Here is a 21609-nt window from a genome sequence, read left to right on the forward strand (position 1 = left end):
TCTTATCACTATCTCTATGACCTTTGACAAATCAGTTAGCCTGGGATTCAATATCCTTATTGTTAAAAAATAAGGGGATTGGACTAGATGATGGCTGAATTATCTGAAAGCTAGAATCTTATGAATTTACATTGTTCTTCTGCATCAGTGGATGGTGTTTCCACACCAGGATCTTTCCATGCCAAGGAAATCCGATGTCTAGACCCTAAAAGAAAAGTAGTGAATGCACATACTTCATTGGAGAAGTACCAGATATTGATTATAACTTCTCTTTTAATTTTTATTTTTCTTATTATTATGGGAATCTCAAACAAACAGGTTCATAGTTATAATTGTTTGTCCAATCTTTATTTAATATTTTGCCTTCATTATTTTTTCCCATAGTAATGATGAATAGTTGAATCCAGATAATTGATGAATTATCTTTAAGTTACAATCCATGTCTCTTGTAATATCTGGCTCGAGCCAGGACATCATTGCAAAAGTCACATCCGAGGTCTTGATTACTTCTGACATATCCTATCCCTTCATTGTAGGCACAAAGTCCACCTGAAATAGGACAAAGTAATATTTAGAAGGTTATTCTTTCAGCCCTAAACTGTTTCCAAAGGCATCTGGTCACCATGAAGATATTGGGACAAATGGCTCAATGACACTAAATTTGTCATTAAGAATTCCATCGCTCTTATTTCACTCTTTTCTTTTTATCTTTGTGTGTTCTTTACTTAAAATGCTATTTGATTGATCAAATCAATTCACCAATGATCTTTGATTTTATTAATGCCAGTACTTCCTCTACCTACACAATTCATAATATCCTATCCCTTAGTAGATCTTGGATGACAGACCATTTCTGAAATGGCATTCCAGCTTGGTAGCCCTGTTTAGAACTCCATATAGCAAAGCCTTCATGAATGCAGGGTACCTTTCACATAATGATAGGATGTTCTATCATGAGGAGAGCAATGACATTACACTTACCTCGCAGATACTGGTCAGTGGTCCATGTTGGGAATCTTCTCTGAATTTCTTTGATTCTCATATTCAGCTTTTCAACATTCTGAGCAACCTGGTTTTCACTGGTCCAATATACAGGAATGTGCTGGATACCACCAGTCTAGGAAAAAGGTAACAGAGAGATACCTTATAATGAGATTTGATGTTATTACCTTTGCTTTTTCTATTCTATTTCTATTTTTATCCTTGTCCTCAGTACTCTACTACTACTTCTATTCTTAAGCAAAGATGGAAGCTTAAAAGATTGCTATGGAAGGGGACAGTACCAACCATTAGACCTCTTGCTTCTAAAATGAAGCATAATAGTAGAAAAAAAGAAAGGTAGAGCTGAAAATCAGGGAAGAAAAGAAAAAAAGGAAGAAAAGGAGGGAAGCAAGTATTTATTAAGTATTTACTATGTGCTAGGTACTTTACTAAGTATTTTGCAGTTATCATATTTGATCCTAACAATTCTTTGAAGTAGGTGTTGTTATTATCCTTATTTTACAGTTGAGGATACTGAGGCATATAGTTATATAACTTGCCCAGAGTCACAAAGCTAGTATTTGAAGATGAATTTGAATCACATCTTTCTGTCCAAGCATTTTTGGCTGATTCTAAAGAGTCCAAAATTAATATAATCATACAAATCATACAAATATAACATTTGTGGGTTGTTGGTAGAACCATATCCAGTGAACATGACTCAAAATTGTTTTTCATTCAAAATTATAATTTTATTCAAAGGATCTGAGGATTGAACTTACTGTAATCTATTGGCTTTGCCAGTGCGGGGAGAGAAAAAGGAGGAGCAGGAGGAAGAGAAAGAAGAAAAAGAGAGGAAGGAAAAGTTGGAAGAGTAAAGGAACATGTTAATGTTTCTTTTTTCTTTTTTTCTTTTCTTTGCAGATCATATTTTGGGGGTTTTTCCCCAATTACATGTAAAGATAGTTTTCAACATTGATTTTTTTATTTTATTATTATAGCTTTTTATTTACAAAACATATGCATGGGTAATTTTTCAGCACTGACCTTGCAAAACCTTCTGTTCCAAATTTTCCCCTCTTTCTCCCTCCCTCCTCCCCTAGATAGCAGGTAGTCCAATACATGTTAAAGTCCAATATATGTTAAATCCAATATATGTATACATATTTATAGTTATCTTGCTGCACAAGAAAAATCAGATCTAGAAAGAAAGAAAAAAATCTTAACATTGATTTTTATAAGATTTTGGGTTCCAAGTTTTCTTCCCCCTCCCCAGGATGGCAGGCAATCTGATATAGGTTGTACATATGCAATTATGGAAACATTTCTACATTAGTTAGACTGTGAAAGAAGAAATAGAACAACAGGGAAAAGTCACCAGAAAAAGTGAAAAATAAGATGCGTTAATCTATATTCAGACTCTATACTTCTTTCTCTGAATGTGGATAGCATTTTCTGTCATGAGTCTTTTGGAATTGTCTTAGATCATTGTATTGTTGAGAAGAGTTAAAGCAATCACATCATTGCACAGCATTACTGTTATTGTGTACAGAGTTCTCTTGTTTTTGCTCATTTCACTCAGCATTGGTTCCTATAAGTCTTTTCAGGTTTTTTTGAAATCTGCCTGTTCATAATTTCATTTAACACAATAATATTCTAACACAATACATTCATATACCACAATTTATTCAGCCATTTCCCAAGTGATGAACATCCCCCTTAATTTCTACTTCTTTGCCACCAAAAAAAAAAAAAAAAGAAAGAAAAAGAAAATCAATGCTTCTTCCAAAAACATTTTTGCAAGTCTGGGGAAAAGTCTAAATCTTATCTAACTTTACCTAGACAAACTCGCTCATTATAGGAAAATCTGACACTCATCAATAGAATCAAATTCTACAGTATACCTGAAAGCAATTGTAAGGAAGTAATTTTAAAAGTTCAATGAAAGCCTAAATCTCCCTGGCATCTCATTTATTTATTTATTTATTTTTGCTGAGGCAATTGGGGTTAAGTGACTTGCTCAGTATCACATATGTCTGAGGCCAGATTTGAATTTAGGTCCTTCTGATCTCAGGGCTGGTACTCTATTCACTGTACCACCTAGCTGCCTCCTGGAATTTCATTAAAAAAAAAAAAAAAAAAAGATGTTACTTATTTTCTCTATGTAAGAAGTCCAGATATTTAATTTCATAGTTTAAGAAGACCCAGGATGGAATGTCCCTCCACTCATGCAGATTAGCAACTCTATAATTTATAAACTTAAGAGAGTTTCTGGAGTGCACTGAGAAACTGAATAACTTGTCCTTGGTCACACAGTATGCATTAAAAGTAGAATCTGAACCCAAATTCTTCTTTATTTCAAAGTCAGCCCCACTCTTCTTTTCTGATGTCGAATACAAGCAATTATAGTAAAAGTACCAAACTTTCTCCGTTTGCTCATTTTTCTTATACAATGATAACCCAAGGAGGTATTTTCTTTTTTCTTTTCTTTTCTTTCTTTCTTTCTTTCTTTCTTTCTTTCTTTCTTTCTTTCTTTCTTTCTTTCTTTCTTTCTTTCTTTCTTTCTTTCTTTCTTTCTTTCTTTCTTTCTTTCTTTTCTTTCTTTCCTTTCTTTCTTTCTTTCTTTCTTTCTTTTCTTTCTTTCTTTCTTTCTTTCTTTTCTTTCTTTTCTTTCTTTTCTTTCTTTCTTTCTTTTCTTTCTTTCTTTCTTTCTTTTCTTTCTTTCTTTCTTTCTTTTCTTTCTTTCTTTCTTTCTTTCTTTTCTTTCTTTCTTCCTTCCTTCCTTTCTTTCTTTCTTTCTTTCTTTCTTTCTTTCTTTCTTTCTTTCTTTCTTTCTTTCTTTCTTTCTTTCTTTCTTTCTTTCTTTCTTTCTTTTTTTCTTTCTTTCTTTCTTTCTTTCTTTCTTTCTTTCTTTCTTTCTTTCTTTCTTTCTTTTTGCTATCTCTTAGTTTAGTCAACACATCCTGTATATTTGTGTTTAACCCTCTCCATCTTCCTTAGCTCTCTATGACTGTCAAGGGGGCCACCATTCTCATCACTCAGGTTTGGAAAATCATCCTTGACCCCTCACTCATCCATCTTCATGTTTTAAATCTTTTGCTGAGTCTTGTTATTTCTGTCTTCATGATATCTATCAAGTTGACAAAGTGAACTTCCTAAAGCTCAAATCTGACTATGTCACCCTTCCAATACAGACCAGGAGCTGACTATTATATTCAGGATCAAATGTAAACGTCTTCTGACTTTTAAAGCTCTTCAGAATCTAGTCATTTCCTACCTCTCTAGTCTTTTTATACGTTACTCTTCCCCCTCTTCTGTTACCATGTATTCTATGATCCTGTGAAACTGGTTTTTTTGTTTTTCTTGAACACAATTCTCCACCTCCCAACCTTTTCTCTATTTCCTATGCCTGCAATGCTCTCCCTCATCTCTCCCTCCTACCTTTCTTGGTTTTCTTTCAGACACAATTCAAACCTCACCTTCTTCAGGAGGCCTTTCCTAGTCCTTCCTTATTCCTTCCCCTTACTTGGGCCTTCCTTCTGAGGTGCCTTTTCCTTTTCACTGAATCTAGATTATATATATACAGTTATTTGTACCAGAAGGAGAGACTGAGAACAGCATGAGCTAGGTAAGTTAAACTCCTGATGGGGACAGTCTAGGAGTTTACACAAGAGCCTTAGGAGTAGTAAGGCCCTCAGACTATCAGATCTTTTTCCAGCCCAGTCCCCCCACTGCCTTCATTGAAGAGAGAAATCTTCATTGAAGAGAGAAATCATTGATGAGAAAGGGTCTGCCTTTCCCAGCAGCAGCAGTAACCACTAACAACCACCAGCAAGCAGATAAGCACAAGAGTCCTGGGAGTAGCAATGGCAGCATCTACTCCCAGACTCCTGATCCCTTTTCCAATCCTTCAGCCCATTATCAGAGAAGTAATTTATGGAGAAAGGACCAGACATTCCCACCATATGTAAACTGACACCCACAGGACAGGCAAGTCAACTTAGCTGAGCAATAGAGCACCTAGGAAGGGAAATGGGAGTCAGCATAGCATAGCTCTATCTACTTGGAAAAAAAAACCTAAGGCACAAATGGATGTACAGTGGATAGAGCACCAATCTTGGAATCAGAAGGACTGAGTTCAAATCTTATTTCACACTTATTAGCTGGGTAACTGGGCAATTCAATTAACCCCAATTACCTCATAAAAGAAAAAAGAAATCCATGATCCTTCTAAATGAAGTAGTAATATAGCTGAGTATTTTCTGTTCTCTATTGACAGGTAATTGATAATCAAAAGAGTTCGAGGTTCTCTTTGATTCCTACCCTTACTAATAAACATAATATTAGTCAAATCATTCTTTAAGCCTCAGTGACTTCATTTATAAAACAGAGATCAATACTTGAATCACTATCTTCATAGAGTTATGAGGAAAGTTATGCCAGTTATTATTATTATTAATTATTATTGTAATAGTAGTAGTAGTAATAATGACAGCAGCAGCAGCAACATACCTGCACCAAAACATTTCCACTGGGTATATTCCCCTCACTGACCAGGACATTGCCTCCATGAGACTGCCGGGACATGATACCAGCAATCACAGCAGGATCCACACAGTATTTTTGGCCAATCATCCTCAATGTGGGCTGATACCTCTGTATATATGGCAAGTCTATTTCAGCCAATCTTTCAGAAGCACGAACACCTAAAGCAAATGGAAAGAAAGCAAACAATGAATACTTTTTGTGAAATATAGTTCTACAAAGTGTATATCAGAAACTAGAACACTGTGACCAGTTTACTTGATATCTCAATTGGGATGGGGTATTCAAGGGATCTTGATAGAGCTTCTAAAATAGAGTTCCAAATTTTTCTTGTAAATTCCCATCCAACATAGTGATGTTAACAAAGTATCCCCGGGCTTTTTTATTCACTTTCTTATAGATTTTTTTTTTTACTTAGCTCCTTGAAAACAGGGACTGACTTTCTTTTTCTATTTGTATCCCAGTGCTTAACAAAGTGGTTGGCAAGTAGTAATCACTTAATAAATGTGGTTGATGTTTTGTGGGGGTTTTTTGTTGTTGTTTGTTTATTTGTTTTGTTTTTGTTTTTGTTTTTAATCTGGGACTTCCCTACAGAGATAAAATCACACATCTGATCCTTAACCTTATTCAGTTTCAAAAGAACTTTCATGCAGATATTCTTCCAATCATCCTGAGAGATCATCCAAGTAATTGTTATTACCCTATGTCACTTTGAAGCTCAGAAAAGATGCATAATTTGTCCAAAGAACAGGGTTAAGATAGGCAAGAATTCAGGCTCATTTCAGAAAAGCCTGGAAAGATCTATATGAACTGATGCTAAGTGAAGTGAGCAGAACCAGGAGAACACTGTACACAGCAACAAAAAGATTATGTGATGATCAACTATGATGGACTTGACTCTTTTCAACAATGAGGTGATTCAAGGCGATTCCAATAGACTTGTGATGGAAAGAGCCATCCATATCCAAAGAGAGAACTTAGAGATTGAATGTGGATCAAAACACAATATTTTCATCTTTTGTTGTTATATTTGTTTACTTGGTTTTTTTCTTTCTCATGTTTTTTTTTTTCCTCTTTTGATCTGATTTTTCTTGCATAGCATGACAAATATGGGAATGTTTTAAAGGAATTGTATATGTTTAACATGTATTGGATTGCTTGCTATCTTGGAAGTGAGAAGAAAGGGAGGAAAGGAGAAAATTTTGGAACTCAAGTTTTTGCAAAGGTGAATGTTGAAAACTATCTTTGCATATATTTGGAAAAATAAAATACTAATAAAATGCACTAAAAAAAAAGAGAGGCTTGAATTCAGGTTCCTTCATTCCTAATCTAATGATTATTGATAGCACTATACCATTCCCACCTTTCTTAGGAAGAATTGAGGGGAATAATAGTTTGAAAATTGAAAACAAATATTTAATCACCTGACTAGTCAGTCACTTAGTAGATGTATGAATTAGAGCCAGGAGAAAATGGAGATCCTCGTGGAGGGTATGGCATGGAGGAAGGAATGATTTACATATTTTTCCAGTTAGAGGAAGTAAGAGGATCCTAGAGGATCCAGGAAGTAAGAGGAAATAAGAAAGTCGTAAGTGAGAGCACTGGACATGGGATGCTGAGTAAAGAGATTGAAGTCCTTCTGAAATTCTCTAGAATGGTATTGGTTGGGAGCAAATCTGAGTTCTCATGAAAGGTTCCCATGAAGAGGAAAATTGTGGATGCCATACGGAAGAAGGGGACCAATCAGCTATTTAGGGATTTTTTTAAAGGGACAGAAAAAGAATCTAGAAAAGAGAAAATATTTCCTATTATAGTGAATATCATACCACAGTAATTCAGTCCTCTTTGTCTTCCGATTATACACGAAGCTCCAGGGGTATTGATGTTTCTGATATTTCCATAGCATCCCCAATTTCTACTTTCAGTAGGGTCTGTAGGAAAAAAGAAATTTAATAGTAAACTATCTATTTGATATAGTTCAGAACAGTTTTGACGTGGGTGTGGCCACATAATAGAAAATACTCTAGCAGTGAATTCTTGCTTCTTGCACTGTCAACTTTACAAGGGGGCAGGGAGGTTCATTTTGCTTATCAAGTGACACTGGTCATCTGGGCTGTGAAATTATGTATGCACTGTTGGAGACAAATTTCTTCCTCCATTATCTATCTGATGCATGTGGACTAGGCTGATGTCCCCCCTAAAACTTGTGAAGAGTTTTCTTCTTGAGAAATTTCACATAGCTGAAGAGACCAAGGACTAAGAAAAGGAGGCCATCAGCTCTTGAGAAACTGATCTTCAATGTAAATATAAAATGTAACATGATTTCCAACTTATCTTGAATTCTAAAGCCTCTCTTTTTCAAATCCTACTAGTTCAGTCTAACCTATGGATATTCGAATATAGTTTTGGAAGAGTGGAGATATAACTTTTTATCTCAACTTAATTTTTTTTCCCCTTTGTTCTTCTCTAGGACCTCAGTTTAGTCTCTGAGTTTCTCCCTAGGGACTTAGATGTTGCTTTAATCAGATATGTGTTTTTAAAATAGAGACCTAACTCTGAGAAGCAAGACTGTGGAGGGTGTGTGTGTGTGTGTGTGTGTGTGTGTGTGTGTGTGTGTGTGTGTGTGAAAATTTTTAATTCATCTCTTTAATTCATTAAAATACTAGTTGTTCCTCTTGGGGAAATCTCATTTTGTTCCATCTGGGACGTTTGCTTGAAGATAACTGCTGGCATGTAGACAATTACTGAAAGGAAGGAGAGGCTTCTTCCTTAGGGAAACTATCAGAAGTGTACATAAATTACATTCATAATCTCTAATAATAAACTAACATTTACATAGCACTTTAAGTTTTACAAAACACTTCACAAATGTCTCATTTTATTCTCAGGTTTATCAATCCTCATAATTAGCTGCTATCATTATCCCCATTTTACAGATGAGGAAATGAGAGAGGCAGAGGTTATAACTTGATCAGGGTTTCATAGCTGTTAAATTTAGTAGTCCAAAAAAAGGAAGGTACATCTCCAAAGAGGATTGCAAGGGCATTTCTAAGGTGGGGTTTAAAAGAAAGGCTTTCCCAAGTTATAGGATAACTAAATAAAATATCGGAGATTGCATTTTTTATTAAACTTTTTTTTTAACAGACCTGTAATTTCATCAATGTCTCTGGGAGATCTGGAAAAGGAGCTCCTTTTATTAATGTTCATCTGCATCTTCTTTGAAGCTACTTATAGTCTTGGAGAATTAACCGTTAAAATATCTTGCTACTCTTTTCTTCTGTTTGGCCTTTTTAGTTATTTTGGGCATTGATTGCAATAATTTGTAATCAAATAAGTTGTCATGATCCAACAATGAATCCTTAGGAGACAGTAATTTACAACAAAAAGATCACTGGTTTTGGAGTAGTGGACCTGGCTCCAAATCCAAATTCAGCTACTTATTGCTTTCCTGGCCTTGGCTGGGGTATATAAGCTTCCTGGGTATCCATTTCTTTTATGAAATAAAGGAGATGGGACTAGTTGACCTCTGAAGTTCCTTCTAGCTAATATACTTTGAAAGATTGGGACTAGACTTTTTAAAGTTCCTTACAGTTCTGAACTTTTGAAAATAAGTCATATATTTCATATATTTGCATACATTTTAAAATAGAATTCTAGGAAATTTCTTCCAATCTTCCATTAAGCTTATAGTTTGAAAATGTTACTATTAGTCTGAAAGAGAAATATGAATTCTTCTTAGAGCTATAATCTTTTGGATTAGGAGATTACAGATAAATACAGAGATCCATTAATGGAAAATATTCTTTTCCTTTATACTTGTGGTCAATATAGACTTGGCTCAAGTTTTTCAATATTTATATTCATTTTCCCTTTATGATTGGTATAACATGCTTTTTTAAAAGTGTGCATCTTTCCAAGACAATCTCAAAAGACTAATGATGAAGCATACTATCCACCTCCAGAGAAAGAACTGTTATTGCCTCAATAGAGATTGAAGAACGCTAATTTTTACTTTTTTTTTCATTCTGCCTCAATTTCCTTAACTATTAAATGGGGATAATAATAGCTCCTCTCAAGATTGTTGTGAGGTCCAAATGAGATATTTGTAAATCATTTAGCACAGAGCCTAGAACATGGTAGGAGCTTATTATCTTGGTCTTTTCCCATACCTTAGTCCTAACAAAAAAAAAAAAAAATACAAAAAAACCTAGAGGTTTTGTGTCTTTTTTTTTCACCTGAAATTTCATATTTTAGAAGCTCCATTCACTTACCACCTATACTTTCCCTTTTGTCCAACCCCAAGGACAAATAAATGTTAACAATTCCAAATGGAAAAGGAAAAGCAATGACTTACAAATAAGGGCAACAAGTCCCAGAAGCAAGAAGGAAACAAGCATCTTGATCATTCTTATTCTGCAGTACCTGAAATGGTTTTGGAAAAAAATATTAGTTTGAAGGAATGAAACCATCAATAAATGCCATAAAAGTCTATAATGTTTCCAAAGAAAAAACAAATATAGGAAGGACCAAATTTCCCCAGACCCCAACCAAGAGAAAAAAAAAGAAATTATCTGAATTGTAATGGGAAAAAAAGTGAACATTAGTTCTACAGGCTTTGGCATCCTTCAAAAAAGCTTTAAATAACCTGACTCTCCCTTGGTTTGTAGTGGTTCGAGCCATGAATTTTCCTGATACTTTTCAAAGCATGTATTTAAAGAGCAATTATTGTTCAATCACTTTTCAGTCATGTGTCTTCATAATTCCATTTGGGATTTTCTTGGCAAAGATACTGGAATAGTTTGCTATTTCTTTCTCCAGCTCACTCGACAAAAGAGGAAGCTGAGGCAATCAAAGTTAAGTGAAGTTAAGTCATATAGTTAGTAAGTATCCCACTCTGGATTCAAATTCAGGTCTTCTTGATTCTAACCCAGCACTTGCTCCTTTGTGCCATCTTGTGAGTATTTCCTTCGGACACATACAAATTTAGGACAAATGTTTTGTTCCAATGCTCTTCCTGCCCTTTGCTCAAACTTCATCCTCAGAGTTGTGACTAGAGAAAGCAAACTAATTGATTATTCCTTCCCCCCACAGCTTCTACATTAAGAAAAGATATGTATGCAAAGGTAATATTTCTTTTTTTGTTTGATGGAAAGGTGATTTTTTTCTTTACTTTTTTGGCATTAATTTTTTTTTTTTTTTTAGTTCTGAATTCTCTCCCATTTCCATTCACTGAAAAAGCAAACAATTTGGCATCAGTAAAGTTATGAAATCATACAATATAGCTTTAGAATTGAAACTGATATCAGAAGCCATTTAGACCAATCTCCTAATTCTGCAGATAAAGACATTGAGAGACAACCCAAAAAAAGTTAAGAAATGTGCTGAGGTCACAAAGATAGTAACTTACAAAGCTGAGATTTGATCAGCTCATTTCACCAAGAATTTTATCATTCCAATCTTCACTTAAAAGAGATCCTGCCTGATTCTCCTGCCCCACTCATATCCAGGAAGGCAGACTCCTCAGTCCCACATTCTCAAAATCAGTTGAGAAGAAGAAACTAGATTGAATGTCAACTGAGGAGCCAAGGAGACTTGGGTTTATAGTCTATTTTAGATACTATCATATGACTTTGGAAGTCACTTAAATTACTTATCTATAAAATCAGAATAATAAAAGCAATTACCTTACACAATTAGTGTGAGGACTAAATGACTTAATGTATTTAAAAGGCTTTGTATATTTTAAAGTAAATAAAGGTCAGTTATTTTCATTTTGATTGCTATAACCAATCTGATATGTAGAAAATTTACACAGGAAGACTTGAGTTAAGGCATAGAGAGTCCAGGGAAGGCATCTCAGACATAATAGGATTACATATATCTAGAAAGTTAAAAAAAAAAAAAAATCCCATGAAGCCATGTCCTGACATGCAACTGTTTCTAGGGATTGGTGTTTGAATGGTCTTCTAGGGAATATCTTTGAGGCAGCTAGGTGGCACAGTTGAGTGCTGGGCCCTGAGTCAGGAAGACATGAGTTCAAAACTACCTCAGATAATCACTGGCTAATTGTCACTAGTGTGATCCTAGACAAGACACTTGTCCTCAGTTTCCTTATGTGTAAAATGGGGATGATAATTTCTGTCCTACCCCAGGGTTGTTGTGAGGATTTAATGAGATAATATTTGTAAAATGCTTTACAAATCTTAAAGTGCTATACAAATGTTAAAATTATCATTTTATGCACTCTGAAAAGTGACACTTGCCAATTGTTCCAGACCCCCCCCCCATCCACAACACAAATAATCACCATCAAAAAATACAAAAGTTCCAGTTTCTTCAACATCTAGTAGAAAAATATTTAAATACTCTTTTCACTTTGACCCCCGGATATAGTGGATGATTGCTTTCACTGACCCCTATCTCACCCATCAACTCTACATACTCAAACTCATTTAACAATAAAACCCTTCCCTGTTATAGGTTGAACTTACATCATTATTAAACACCATTAATATCACTGAACATTCCCATTAACACTTGTCACCTTCAAAATGCTTTAAAAGTATTTTCCTTAGTCATCCCTCATGGAAGGAGAGGCTACTAAGAGGAATTTAAGACTATATTGGAAAGAAAACTCATTTGAAACTTAAAACTTTATTGGAAAGAGAAATATTTAGGAAGACACTAGAAATAAATTCACTTTCTGTTTTCCAAGTCAAAGGTGTAAGTCATTCCAGCAAATATGGCTTTTCTTTTACTCCATTGGTCTAATTTTTCAGAATGCTTAAAAGAGAAGGGAGAAGAGGTCCACAATTAGTCTGAACACTGTCCTATTGTTCTATATATAAAGGAAGCTACAGCTATGGCTGTAATAGACTTATTCGGGCAGCAAACAGAAAACATATTTTTAGTGTATGGCACATACATACCTGGAAACCTACTAAAAGAAAAAAAAAAAGAATTGTACACAGAGTTTTGGTACAAGAAGAGGGTGACTACCTTATTGAAATTGCATCTTTGGGGGGGGGGTCTTCCAAAATTTTTCTAAAAGGCTCCTGCTTAAAATGCTTTACTTCCATTCAAAGAGGAACAATAATTTTTTTTGTCTCACCTTTAACCTTGACAAAAATAAAAAACAAACAAAAACCTACTTTATGGAGTCACTAATGGAAAGTCTCTGGTACTGTAACTATGGAGTTACCTATTCTTAAACTGATGATCTTGACCCCATATGGGGCTTCATATAGGGGATGTGAAATTATGATTTATTATCATTAAATGCTTGATTAGTATGCTAATTTTATATACCCATATACCTGGAGTCACATAAAACTTTCTTTGGTAAAAAGGGGTCATGAATGGAAAAAATTTAAGAAGTCCTATTCTACAAAGTAGAGAACTATATAACTTGTTCAGCATGGTATATTGTGAGATACTGAGTGACTGGGGCTATCTTTCTGCTAGCAAATGACATATACTTCCATAAAGTTATGTGGAGAATGACTTACTGACTCCTACTGGACCTAGGATTCCCTAATATTTTTTAGTGAATTCATTTAGTAATGAATGAGTACCTTCTATGAATAGAAAGGAAAAAAGAAAAGGGAAGGAAAGAAGGAAGAAAGAAAGGAAAGAAACAAGGAAGGAAGGAAGAAAAAAAGGAATGAAGAAAGGAAAAAATGAAAGGAGAAAAGAAGGAAGGAAAAAAAGGAAAGAAGGCTGGAAGACTAGACACAAAAATGCTTAGCAGTGCAATACCCGCTGCTTGATTTTCTAGGCTGGCAAAAAAGTATTTGTCTTAAAAGATCTCAAATTGAACATCATAATTATATATATATATATATATATATATATATATATATATATATATATATATATATATATATATATATATATATATATATATATATATATATATATATATATATATATAAAATAACCACTAGGCAGGACATTTCTTCAAATGTTTGATAACAAAACAGTTAATACATACCTACTTTCCTGATCCTGGAAACCATTCTTTAAATGCTAAGTATCAAGAAAATAATGACCAACATATCACTGATCCCATCTCCCCATTCACTTGGAGAGGGAAGTGAATAGCTGCAAACATTACAGAACTGATAATAAAAGTAGAATAAACATTCCTCATAAGGAAAAGGAAGAAACCACATGAATTTTGGAAGACTTTAGAATTTTCTATTCTATCTTCTTAATTTTAAAAATGAGGTAATTGAGACATAAAAAAATTAAATGACTTGCCTATGACCAAGTTGAATATTAGGGAGCAGAGTTGGTATACAAACCTAAATACTATGGTTCTTTTTATCATGCCAAACTCAGCATATCTATACAAAATATTAACCAAATAATCCATACATTAGTATTAGACCCCTTCATCTGACTAAGGAAACCTTTACTGGCTTTCCAAAAGTTGCTGTTATTCTCAAGGGTTGAAAATAGTCAGAATGCCTTTTTTGAAATAAATCTTGTAGAGGGAAAGATTTTATGCTCTTCCCTAAGCAGAGTCTAAACTAATGCTGTATTGTTCTAGGAAAAAAAAAAAAAGAAATCAAATTAACTCTGATTAAATTTGTTCTGAAGTTTGTTATTTAGAGGGGGTGCTTTCTTTTCCTGCTTCCATTATTATACTGGCATTGAGCATGGCTAAGTTTCTAGAGGTCCCAGCTCACGTGGTCTCACATTCCTCTCTCCATCTGTTCTGGGGAAAATGAGACCCTGTCAAGACACATTCCACTTGGGTGTGCTAATTTTAGGGAAGTAGCAGCAACACAATTTACCCATCTTTGTATTCTTCCTTTATCCCTTATTATTTTTATTTCATTTTTTAAACTAACTTTAAAAATTTTTTTCAATGAACATAGATATTCATACACTTTCTTTCCCTCCTACCTCCCCACATTGGGTAAAACAAAACTCTTTCTGTATTGTCCAAATTACAAAATAACATTTTTTTTTCAAAAGAACAAATTCCCTGTTCTGTCTTCCTGACGCTGCCATCATCACACATTTTTGTCCTCATTCTTCCGTGTTGCACATATTCTCTTTCTCCCTCTTTCTTCCTTTCCCTTTCCCTCATCCTTCATCCTCTTCCTTTCCTCCTTTTCTCTCTTTTCATTCTGTCCTCCCTTTATCCCCCTCCCGATCTCGAGCGTCTCTTCTCATCTCTCTCTTTCTCTCAATCTCTCTCCCTCCCTTCCCTCTCTCTTTTCTCTCAATTTCTGTCTCTCTGTTTTTATCTCTTTTTTATTTTCTCGTTTCTTCTTTCTTTATCCTCCTTTTTCTTTCCTGCTTTCTCTCTCTTCCCCCACTATGTGTCTCTCCTTCCTTCCCTCCCTCCCTCTCTTTGTTGCTCTATCTCTTGCTCTTCTCTCTGTCTGTCTCTTCCTCTTCCTTCATTCTCTCTCTTTCCAGCCTTTTTTCCTCTATCCTCTGTCTTCCCTTTCTCCCTCTCTCCAATCTCTTTTTCTGTCTCTAATTTCCACCTACTTTCCCACACCCCAACATACAGATTAACTTTTGCTTAAATGTCATTTCCACACATGGGGAAAAGTATACTGTCAACAATTTTTTAGAATCCAGAATTTCCCATACAGCAGTCCATAATTTCAATAGATTTTTCATCTTTTCCATTTTCCTGTAATGGAAACTATTCACGAATGAGAGATCAATATGCCCATACACAAGATTTTTAGTCCTCAATAAGTTCAAATATCTCTTCCCCATCCTGTTTTGCCTTTAGACTCACCTGTGTTCAGCTAGTCTTTGTCTTGTAAGATTGGTGATAGGCAAAGCTGCATTTATATATATATATATGTATGTATGTACAACCTGTGCTTCTCTTCTGCTCTTAAAAAGTACTGACCTCATCCTACTCTGAGGAAATTTATGGCAAAGTTTAATAAATCATAGTAATAATCATAATAATTAAAAATACTTTAAACTTATACAATGCCTTGTATTCAGTAATGCCATGTAATATTTTGCAAACATTAACCAGTTAGGATCTTTGTGTCACTGTCAAAGAATAAGAGGCCTTTATGAGTTTATTTTTGGATTCTGACATCTTTTTACATTTGTACAGCCTCTAGGATATGGAGGGAGGATAACTAGCTGGCACAGTGGCTAGAATGCCCAGCCTGGTGTCAGGAAGACTCATTTTCTGAGTGTAAATCTCAAACTACCTATGTGACCCTGGGCAAATCATTTAACCCTTTTTGTCTCAGTTTCCTCCTCTGTAAAGTGAGCTAGAAAAGAAATATCAAACCATTCTTTGTCAAGAAAGCCCCAAATGGGATCAGAGTGTCGGGTATGACTGATAAAGCTAACCAGCAGCAGCAGTGGCTAATGGTGCTAACATTTCCACCCAGCTTTTAAGGAAAAGGGGATGGCATGTAAGGTATTGAAGTAAGTAATGAAAGAACATATGGAGAAAGTCAGTGAAGTTAGTGCAAGGAAGAGATAGGTTGAGCTAAGAAGGATGTGTAGGTGTTTGGTTTCCATGAAAGCTGTGGTCAGACCTAGTCAAGAGGTCTTTATTTTACCCATCTGAGTTTATCCAACTGAATTAAACTAGCTACGTTATCTGCTTTCCCTCAAGAGTACTTAATATGCATTTAAGATACCATGAGCAGGAGGAGATGAAGGTTCTAAGTAGCATAATTGTAGGTGACAGCCATGACGTTCCTTTGCCAGGATACTTCCAAAATATGTGGAAATGAAAAAGCATATTTGTGTTTTCAATGGAAAAATAGATGTTCCATAAGGTCAGCCAGTCAACAAGGATTTATTTAGTGCCTTCTATGTGCCAAGCTCTGTTCTAAGCACTGAGGATACAAAGAAAACAAAAGGCAGCTCTTACTCTCAAGAAGTTCACAGCCTAATGGGAGAGAGAATATGTAAACAGCTATGTACAAACAAGTTATCTATGGGATAAAGTGGAAATAATTAACAGAAGTAAGGAAGTTAATAAGCTTTTATTTATATTTTCCTCTACAACATTTTATTCTTCCAAATACATGTAAAGATAATTTTCACATTTTTTTTTTTAACACTTTGTGTTCCATGTTTTTTCTCCTTCCCTCTCGTATCTCCCCCCTTCCCCAAATAGCAAGCAATCTCATATAGGTTAAACATGTACAATTCTTTTAAATATAATTTCCATATTTGTCATATTGTGCAAAAAAAAAAATCAGACCAAAAGGGATAAAAACAAGAGAGAGAAAAATCAAACAAACAAAAAAGGTGAAAAATACTATGCTTGATCCTCTTTCAGTCTCCATAGTTCTCTCTCTGGATGTGGAATGGGATTTTCCATCCCAATTTTTCAATAAGCATTTATGGAGAGTGTCTGCCCAGAGCTAAATGCTGAAGACACAAAGAAAGATAAAATCAATATTTAACTTGAGGTGCTCATAATGTAATAAGGCATTAGAAGTAAGAGGGATCAGGAAAGGCTTGCTGTAAAAGGTGAAATGTTAGCTAAAAAGAAGCCGAAAGGAGGGGAGTCTTCCAGGTATGGAGAACAATCAATGACAACATCTGGAGTCAAGAGGTAGAGTGTCTTGGGCAAGGATCAGCAAGGTCAATGTCTCTAGATTAGAAAATACATAGTGACTAATAAGGTGTAAGAAGACTGGAAAGATAGGAGAGACAGATTACAAGAGATTTTGTATAAGATTAAGAAACTAGGAGTTCTAAAACAAATAAACAAAGAAACAAACAAACAAAAAAACTGTTAAGAGGATTTAGAATGTCTGTTTCCATAAGCGGACATCTCCAGTTTTCAGGTCCCTAATCAAAGTTTCTATGTGCAATGGGAAAGTGTTGGAATTTTAAGGTCACAGGAAAATTGGAGAATGTATTGGTGAGTTTTAGAGTCCTTGAGATTTGTATTTGCCAACACCATAAAGGTGATGAAACAGGGCATCCTAATAACTGACATTTATATAGTCCTTTAAGGTTTACAAAGCACTTTGCATTCAGTAAGTCATCTGATTCAAAACATTAAACTGTTATTATCCCCATTTTACAGATGAGGAAACTGATATTCCAAGAGTAGTGATGCGCCCAAAGCAAAGTCATAAGACTATACCTGCCAGAAGCAGGCTTTGACCTCAGTTCCATCCTGGCTCCAGATTCAGCTTTAACTTTTCTTTGTACCATACCACAGCAGAGATATATTGTGTGTGTGTGTGTGTGTGTGTGTGTGTGTGTGTGTGTGTGACAGAATCCTTTGGCAATGTGAGGAAGCCTATGGACTTCTATTCAAAGTAATATTTTTAAATACATAAAATAAAACACGAGCTTACAAAGGAAACCAGTTATATTGACAGTTCTCAAAGTATTAAAAAACAATTCTCAGGACCTCTTCCTCCTCAGCTTCCCCCCCCCAAAAAAACCACAACTTTTTGTGAATGGTTAGTTAAGAACCCTTCTTCTAAAGGCATGGGGATGAGGATATAAGCCCCTACTATGTGCTAGGCACTTTACAGATATTATCTCATTTGGTCCTCATAATGTTCCTGTGAAATCAATGTTATTATTATCCTCATTTTACAGTTGATGAAATTGAGAGAGGTTAAATGACTTGCCAGGGTCATATAACTAATAAGTGAGGTAAGATCTGAACTCAGATTTTCCTGACTAAAGGCCCACTCAACTAGATTGGTCCCCTTTCTCTTCATAAACATATCTTGGGTTTCCTTTTGACTCTCAAAATCCAGGGGTAAAAGACTAGAAAGTGGAAGGGGAACATTATTCATTCTATCAAACTTGAGTTCTGATCTTCCATCTACTCCCCCCTCCCTGAACTATCCCTAATACTCCTTTTTCTAAGTCTAGAAATCCTTATTTCTCAATTAACATTTATTAAACACTTACTATGTTGTATACTGGACGCTGTGCTAAGTGCCAGGGATGAAAAGAAGACAAAATGACATTCTCTGCCCTCAAGAAGCTCATATTCTAATGGGAGAGACAATATGCCAGCATTATATAAATACAATATTACAAACCAATAGGATAAATTTAGTTTAAATTGAAAATACTAGACAAAGGGAAGGTACAGAATTATAGGAGGTCTGTAAACGTTTCTTACAGAAGTGAGATTTTTAGATGAAACTTGAAAGAATATATGGAAGACAGGAAGTAGAGATGATCTAGGAGAGCATTTCAGTTGTAGAAAACAGTGAAAATGCTCAGAGGAGCCACATTGGAGCTTTCCATCTATAATCTCTTGCTCTTACTGCATGACTGAGCCATCCCCTTTTTCTGATAATATATCTCTTTGATAATGTCTGTTATATGTCAATTTACCAACAATTTGTCCTTGATAATAAGTTACAACTTATTTAAATGTGCATGTATTTCTTCATTGCCCTTAGGATGACATGAAATTTTGATTCCTCAGAAATTTTGGTTTTCTATGATCTACAGCCATCTATCTATCTATATATTAACCTTGGAAAATAGGGTGTTTTAAAAGTGCCTATTCATTCAGAATAACTTCATTAGGAGTCAATGTGCCAAAGCACACATAATACTTATATAGATTTAGTTACAAAATGTTCCTTAAAAAAAAAAAAAAAAAAAAAAAAAAACTTAAATAGTTGGAGGAATAAAGAACTCAGTGTTCCTATTTGGGCTGGGCCACTATAATAAAAATGGCAAAACTACCAAAATTAATTTATGGTTTTAATGTTATGCCAATCAAACTACTATAGGAATACTTGACAGAACTTGTTGAACTAATAAAAATTCATTTGTAAGAACAAAAGATCTACAATTTAAAAAAACTATTAAAAAGTAGCAATGAAGGTAGAATAGCACTTCTAGACATCAAACTGTATTGTAAAGTATGAATCATCAAAACCATTTAACATTGCTTTACAAAAACAGATTGTAAGGACAAACTAGATAAGGAAAAATCAGAAATAATAAAAATCACTAACCCAAAGTTTGATAAACCTGAAAGCATGAATTATATATGAAAGAATGCCCTATTTGAATTAAAAAAAACTATTGGGAAAATTTGAAATTGGTTTGGAAGAATTTAGGCTTAGACAAATATTTTTATATCATGTTCTGCAGTAAATTAAAGAGAAATCTTTGTTTTAAAGGATGGCTCTCAGAAGGTGAGTGATATTAAAAGAAAATAATAATGAAATTTATTCTTAATAAATTTAAAATTGATTCAGATGAAGACATTAAAACAATCTATAATCATATAAAAATGATTTAAATCATTATTGATAAGAGAAAGGCAAATTAAAACAACTCTCATGTACCATCTCATACTGTCAGATTAGCCATTATAACAAAAAATAAAAATGATAAATGTTGGAGAAGATGTAGGAAAATTGAAACACTAGTACATTGTTGGTGGAGTTGTGAAGTGATTCTGGATGTCAATCTGGAACTATGTCAAAAGACAATAATATACCCTTTGATCCAGCAAGAGCATGAACCTAGTGGTCTATATCCCAAAGAGATCCTAAAAAAAGGGAAAAGGACCCACATGTGCAAAAATGTTTGTAGCAATTCTCTTTATGGTGGAAAATAATTGGAAATCGAGGGGATGCCCATCAATTGGGAAATGACTGAACCAATTATGTTATGTGAATGTAATTGAATATTCTTGTTCTATAATAAATGATGAACAGACATATTTCAGAAAAACCCGGAAAGACTTACATGAAGTAATGCTGAATGAAATGAGCGGAACCAAGAGGACATTGTACACAGTAAGAAGATTATGTGATGATCAACTATGATAGAATAAAACTATGGTTTTCTTCAATAATGAAGATAATTCCAAGACTTGTGATGGAAAATGCCATCCACATCTAGAGAGAGAACTATGGAGACTGAATGTGGATCAAAGCAAAGCATTTTCACCTTTTTTGTTGTCATTATTTGTTTTCTTGGTTTTTTTTTTTTTTCTTTTTTGGGTTTTTTCCCCTTTTGGTCTGATTTTTTTATTTTGGCCCACCATAGCAAATATGGAAACATGTTTAGAAGAAATACACATATTAAACCTATATCAGATTGCTTGCTGTTTTGGGGCAGGGAAGAGAGAAAAATAATTAGGGACACAAGATTTTGTAAATGTGAATGTTGAAAACTATCTTTGTATATATTTGGAAAAATAAAATACCATTTAAAAAAAGAAAGAAAGAAGGAAGCAAGCAAAATTCAATTTCTCTGTAAGACAGCAAGCAATATTGAAACAGAGTCAAAAGTCTGCAAAATAGAATAAAATATGTTATCTACTATAAAAATTGACCTGAGAAATAGATAATGAGAGAAAATATGTAAACTAAAGGTTGAATAAAGGTTTTAAAATAAAAATAAAAATAGACTTAGTTCTCAACAATGCAATGATTTAAGATAATTCCAAGGGACTCATAAAGGAAAATGTTATCCATATCCAGAGAAAGAACTATGGAGTTTGAAAACAGATTGAAACATTATTATTTTCACTTCTCCCCAACCCCAGTTTTTCCCTTTAATTCTCATTCTTCTTTTACAACATGACTAAAGTGGAAATATGTTTAATATGATTCAACATTTATACCCTTTATCAGATTGTTTGCCATCTTAGACAGGAGAAAGAGAAGAGGGAAGGAAAAAGAGGGAGAAAGAAAAAGAATTAGAAAAAAAATCTTATAAAAGTAAAACATAAAAATTAATTTAAAAACCTCACAGATTTAAAAGAAGCTATTTGTTTCAGAGAGAAATTTATTTATTAAAGGTTTTAAAACATTTTTTCTACTTAGCATTACTTTATTATTTCTTATTACATATAAAGATAGAGGGAAATTTAAAGGCATTGAAAGCATTAAACAGTTTTCCAAAATGCAGCTAAACCTACTTACTCTCTTTCTCCTCTGTTCAGTTCAGCTCACTGTCCATCTAGAGTATCCAAGACCTTTGTGCTGGTATGGACTCTATGTGCAACTGTATATAATAGTCTGAACAATAGACATTCTTTATCACTTGGTTTTTCCTGTATGGACTGATAGCCAAATTCTTTTGAACAATTATGAAGTTCATTTAAGA

At 34.2% G+C, this 21609-nt stretch overlaps 1 protein-coding gene across 2 annotated transcripts; it reads right to left on the minus strand.

The window, feature by feature from the left end:
* Positions 1 to 255: 255 nt before the first annotated feature.
* On the minus strand, positions 256 to 21532 carry LYG1 (lysozyme g1). 2 transcript variants are annotated; one of them, XM_074300388.1, is made up of 6 exons: positions 21426 to 21532; positions 9881 to 9948; positions 7353 to 7457; positions 5494 to 5687; positions 982 to 1117; positions 256 to 549 (listed from the first exon to the last, which is right to left on the minus strand). In XM_074300388.1, exons 2-6 carry the CDS (start codon positions 9930 to 9932, stop codon positions 431 to 433), a joined length of 606 nt encoding a protein of 201 aa, XP_074156489.1. In that variant the 5' UTR covers positions 9933 to 9948; positions 21426 to 21532; the 3' UTR covers positions 256 to 430. The 2 variants fall into 2 exon arrangements, with proteins under 2 accessions (XP_074156489.1, XP_074156488.1); XM_074300387.1 differs by lacking the exon at positions 21426 to 21532 and adding an exon at positions 16173 to 16312.
* Between the last annotated feature and the right edge of the window lie 77 nt (positions 21533 to 21609).

The sequence above is a fragment of the Sminthopsis crassicaudata genome, chromosome 3, assembly GCF_048593235.1.
Source record: "Sminthopsis crassicaudata isolate SCR6 chromosome 3, ASM4859323v1, whole genome shotgun sequence".
NCBI lineage: Eukaryota > Metazoa > Chordata > Mammalia > Dasyuromorphia > Dasyuridae > Sminthopsis > Sminthopsis crassicaudata.

Coding starts and splice junctions, on each gene's coding strand:
- LYG1 (XM_074300387.1), bottom strand. CDS start 16,276: ATGCTTTTTCATTTCCACATATTTTGGAAGTATCCTGGCAAAGGAACG. Junction 5,688..7,352: donor AAGAGGACTGAATTACTGTG/GTATGATATTCA, acceptor CATTTGCTTTAG/GTGTTCGTGCTTCTGAAAGA. Junction 1,118..5,493: donor GTGGAAATGTTTTGGTGCAG/GTATGTTGCTGC, acceptor CCTTTTTCCTAG/ACTGGTGGTATCCAGCACAT.